Source organism: Marmota flaviventris, chromosome 10, assembly GCF_047511675.1.
Source record: "Marmota flaviventris isolate mMarFla1 chromosome 10, mMarFla1.hap1, whole genome shotgun sequence".
NCBI lineage: Eukaryota > Metazoa > Chordata > Mammalia > Rodentia > Sciuridae > Marmota > Marmota flaviventris.
In genome coordinates this window covers 8,858,182-8,862,124 of record NC_092507.1, presented here as the reverse complement: position 1 = coordinate 8,862,124, position 3,943 = coordinate 8,858,182, and the positions used below count along the sequence as shown (strand labels likewise).

Genomic DNA, 3,943 nt, shown 5'->3' with positions numbered 1-3,943 from the left:
ACCTTGATCTAGGACCAGGCAGCACAGGCAGGGCCACCCATTTGCCCACAGCCACCTCATCCTTACTCATCCTCTGATCATCTGCTGATTGAAAGCCTTGTGTCCCTGGGTAGGGAGAGATGGGAAATGTTAGGGGAAGATCTGTCAGTTATGAGCAGCCTTCTCCCCCACCAGAAGGTGGTAATTTATAAAGTTTAATTTAGACACATTTGCAAGTGTGATCTACCTATATAATTCTACGATTTTAATGAAAGCTAATTTGGATGGTTTCATTGGCCATGACTATATTATTTCAGGAAAGACTTTGTAGCAGGATGACAGGCAAGGTTTTGTGAGGCCCAGAGACCCTATTTTATTCTCATTGCATCCAAAGACCAAGACGCCAAGTTTCTAGGTCTGTGGAGACCCACAAGGATGGGCGAACCTTGAGTGTCTGGGTGGCACTGAGGTCGCCTAAGAAGGGCGTTTTGAAATTTTACTGTCCACTTAGAATGCTCCAGGCCTCCTGTGTTCCCCTACATGGATTATGCCACAGTGTAGCCACAGATAATGACCTGATTTCAGTTGGATGCTTTGAGTTTCTGGGAATGAACCTCATTGATCACCAAGTACTTGGTGGTGTTTCTCCATCAGCCCCTGGAGAATTCCAGTGTCAAAATCAGAAAACTAGGTAAAACCATCATGGAAGATGTCAGAGGACTAATCTTGAGATTCCGTTCATTTCAGACTATTTATTTATGCACCATCCATGAATCAAAAGAGTTTCTTCATGTGTGCATGAAGCCTAAATCCCATTCTAAAAATCCAGGCCCCTTGTGATGACTCTATACAGACACATATGGCTCTATACAGAAGGTCCAATCTTCAGGGGCTTCCTTCCAATGTAGCCCCCAGCATCTGATTCCTTTCCCCATCCACACTTCAGGCAGTGTCTGAAATGCTGGGCTCTGAGTTTCCTTCATGATCCCTCTACATCCTGGTTATACATCCAATTGCGTAGAGGGCAGCTTTTTATGCACACCCAACTAGGCAGCTGTTGGACAGAAACAGTGATTGAGGCCCTGGTTGTAGAGGAACATGCTGCCACATTGAGGACATGGGACAGTACAGAACACAAGGACCTTGGGCTGCCTAAAGTCCTTCAATAGTGCTGTGAGCTCAGCACAGAGTTGGGAACATCTCTCTTGGTGGATGGCGCCCTGGGCATCATAGCTCTCCAGAGGGGCAGGATATAGCTCTATGCTCAACTGGCTCAGCCTGGCAGTGTGACAGAGCAGGTCCCTGAGGACCGACATGGAGATGCGATTCCGGAAAAGGCACAAGATCCTGAGCTGAGAGCAGCGGCTCAGGGCAGGCAGGATGGCTTGGAGCTGGGAGTCCGTGATCTCACAGGCTTCCAAGTCCAACCTGTTCAGGGTGGCTGCCACAGTCTCCAGCAGAATTTTGAGGGGCTCTGGACTGAAATTGGTCAGTTTGATGTATCTCAGATCCAGGCGTCTGAGCTGGCTGGTGTTTGGGCAGCGGGAGAGATAATTCCAGTCGGAATCTGAGAGCGGGCACTTGGTTATCGAGAGGGTCTCCAGGGGGGTCTTCAGGTGCCTAAGGAGGAACCAGGCAGTTAGTTCTGAGGGAGAAGACAAATTGACCCAAACCCAAGGTCACCGTGACCATCTGAACATGGCTGACATTTTGTAGAATCTGTTCATTCAGGTCACTCCATTTCAACCTGAAACTTTTACCACTACTTGTGTGACCAGGTGGGTCCTCCATCTCTATGAATGTCACCCTCAATGACAAGCAGAAAGCCACAAATCTAGCCCCAGGAAGTCGGGAAGAGTCATGTGCCAAAGACAAATCCAGGAAAGATGTGTCGAAACACCCTGGGGTTAGCCCCTGCAGGGCTCACTCCCTGTCCCCTCAGCAAGGTCTCACTCCCTGCTCTTCACTCACAACCCCTGAGTCATCACCGGGAGCTCAGACCTGCCTTCCCCAGGACGGCATTAGAAGTGGGCTCCTCTGCTCCCAGATGGAGGACAACAGGGCTTCCTTGTTGAACAGGTAGAGGTGTGGGGGCTTCCCTCCTTCAAAGTCCTCACCTCTACCCTGCTTTGTACCCCTGTCGCTGGACAGGGTTCCCAGGGAAGGAACCTCACACCCACCTCACTAGCTCCTGTCCGCATCAGCTGGCTTCCCAGCATGATGTCACTTCCCAGACCATGAACCCTGGTTTAGCCCTTTGCTCTAACACAGGTTAGGAGATGGAGCTTCAGGATACAACAGGAACAGATGATGGGTTATTTACCTTCCAGTGCCTTGTTCACCATTAGAGTGTCAGTGGCTGGCACACAGTAGGTGCCCTTTCATATTTACTGATACTGGTCTGCAGAGGAAGCTCATCCCCCTTACTCACCCTAGCACCTGCTCCAGGTGGCCCTCAAGGAGGAGGACAGCATCCACATAGAACTTCCTCAGGCAGTCCATCCTGAGGAACTGCGAGGTGAGCTGGGAGAGCAGGCTCTCCTGCTCCTCTGGGGAGGTGTGGGCAGGCAGGCGGACCTCTGAGACAAGCAGCTTCCTCAGGTTCCTCATCTGGCCCAAGAAAGGAGCACAAGCAGCCAAGGTGGAGGGCACCCAGGTGCAGTGCACTTCCACCTTCTGGACAGAGTCCAGCTGCAACAGTCTCAGGACCTTCCTGGTGTGGCGGGTGGGTTTCCATAAGATCTTCAGCCTACTGCAACACAGGTGCAGCCTGTCCCTTCTCTGTGTGACCCACAGGAACAAGTGGGTCAGGAATTCATCCATGGGCCCTTCTGTGAGGCACAAGTCTATGAATATCTTCAAGGGCAGCTTAGCTGCCATTGCTGGACCAACTTTCAATGTTCGATTCTTCTTAATGTCCTCTGGTGAGCAGGCATCGACCACGGCTCCAGACCACGTCCTCCAGAAGTTCCGTGGAACCATCCGCAAATCCAGCACCTGCAGTTTCCACCTCCTGCGGGGACCACAGCAGAGTCTCAGCCCTGAGGCCCCTTCCTTCCCCTCTCAGCTGCTGCTCCCTGCTCCACCTCTTCCTTCTGTCTCACTTTTCTCCACCCACTTCCCTCCAATCCAGCCTGGTGCCCCCACTTGTACAGACTGAGGCAGGGGCAGGTACAGCCTCATTCAGGGGTCAGCACAGCTGCCTCAAGCACCACCACATCTGGAAGCCTTTCCCAGATGGGGCTCAGCATGGCCAAGGCCTCTCCACCCATCCTTGCTGGCAGCACAGGAAGCCTGTGGAGCACACTTTAGCACCCACTCTCCCTGCCTATACCCATCCCTTCCCTGGCACCGATGGTGCTCCCTTCCAGGCCACCTGGGTCCCCCTCACCTGGGGCGATCCTGCTGGGCAAGCAGCATGTCCAGCCCATCCAGTGCCACTCGGAGCATCTCCGGCTGTGGCTGCCTCATCAAGGTCCCCAGGGGCAGGCAGGTGAAGGGCCAGGTCTGCACCATTTTCTTCAGGACCTCAGTGTGTCCCCTGCTGAAGGCCTCCACAAAGAGTGGTGGGAAGAGCTCTATGGGCAGGTCCTCCAGATCCAGGATGGCCCTGGACTTGTTGCTCAGCAGGCTGCGCCCTGCCAGCTCCAGAAGCGTGGGTGGGGACTGGATGCGCATCCTGGGGAGTCTGAAAGAAGAAGGATCCAGGAAAATGGTCCAGAGAAAAGGCCACTATCCCATCCATTGCCTGCCACTGGGAAGGGGGTACTGGTGAGTTTAAAACTCACCCCAACCTTAATGGGGGAAAGCCTTTGTCCTTATAAAATGGGAATTGGAGTGTCATGTGACTTAATGCAGTAGGCTCCTCAGTTTCAACAACTACAGAGGCTCAGAAAGGAGTTGCCCTCTCATGGGTGATGTTATTTTTAATTTCAAAAAATTGAATGGGCAATTATAAAGCATG

The 3,943-nt window shown here is 52.5% G+C and overlaps 1 protein-coding gene across 1 annotated transcript; it reads right to left on the bottom strand.

Moving 5' to 3' along the window:
- Window positions 1-1,025: 1,025 nt before the first annotated feature.
- On the bottom strand, window positions 1,026-3,657 carry LOC139707339 (PRAME family member 12-like). Its single transcript, XM_071618547.1, has 3 exons — window positions 3,371-3,657; window positions 2,411-2,992; window positions 1,026-1,599 (listed from the first exon to the last, which is right to left on the bottom strand). Exons 1-3 carry the CDS (start codon window positions 3,655-3,657, stop codon window positions 1,026-1,028), a joined length of 1,443 nt encoding a protein of 480 aa, XP_071474648.1.
- Between the last annotated feature and the right edge of the window lie 286 nt (window positions 3,658-3,943).

Excerpts from the sequence above, each read along its gene's own strand:
- LOC139707339 (XM_071618547.1), bottom strand. The coding sequence starts at position 3,657 with ATGCGCATCCAGTCCCCACCCACGCTTCTGGAGCTGGCAGGGCGCAGC. Across the intron at positions 2,993-3,370 it reads GCCCAGCAGGATCGCCCCAG|GAGGTGGAAACTGCAGGTGC; the intron begins GTGAGGGGGACC and ends TGGTCCCCGCAG. Across the intron at positions 1,600-2,410 it reads CACCTGGAGCAGGTGCTAGG|GCACCTGAAGACCCCCCTGG; the intron begins GTGAGTAAGGGG and ends GTTCCTCCTTAG.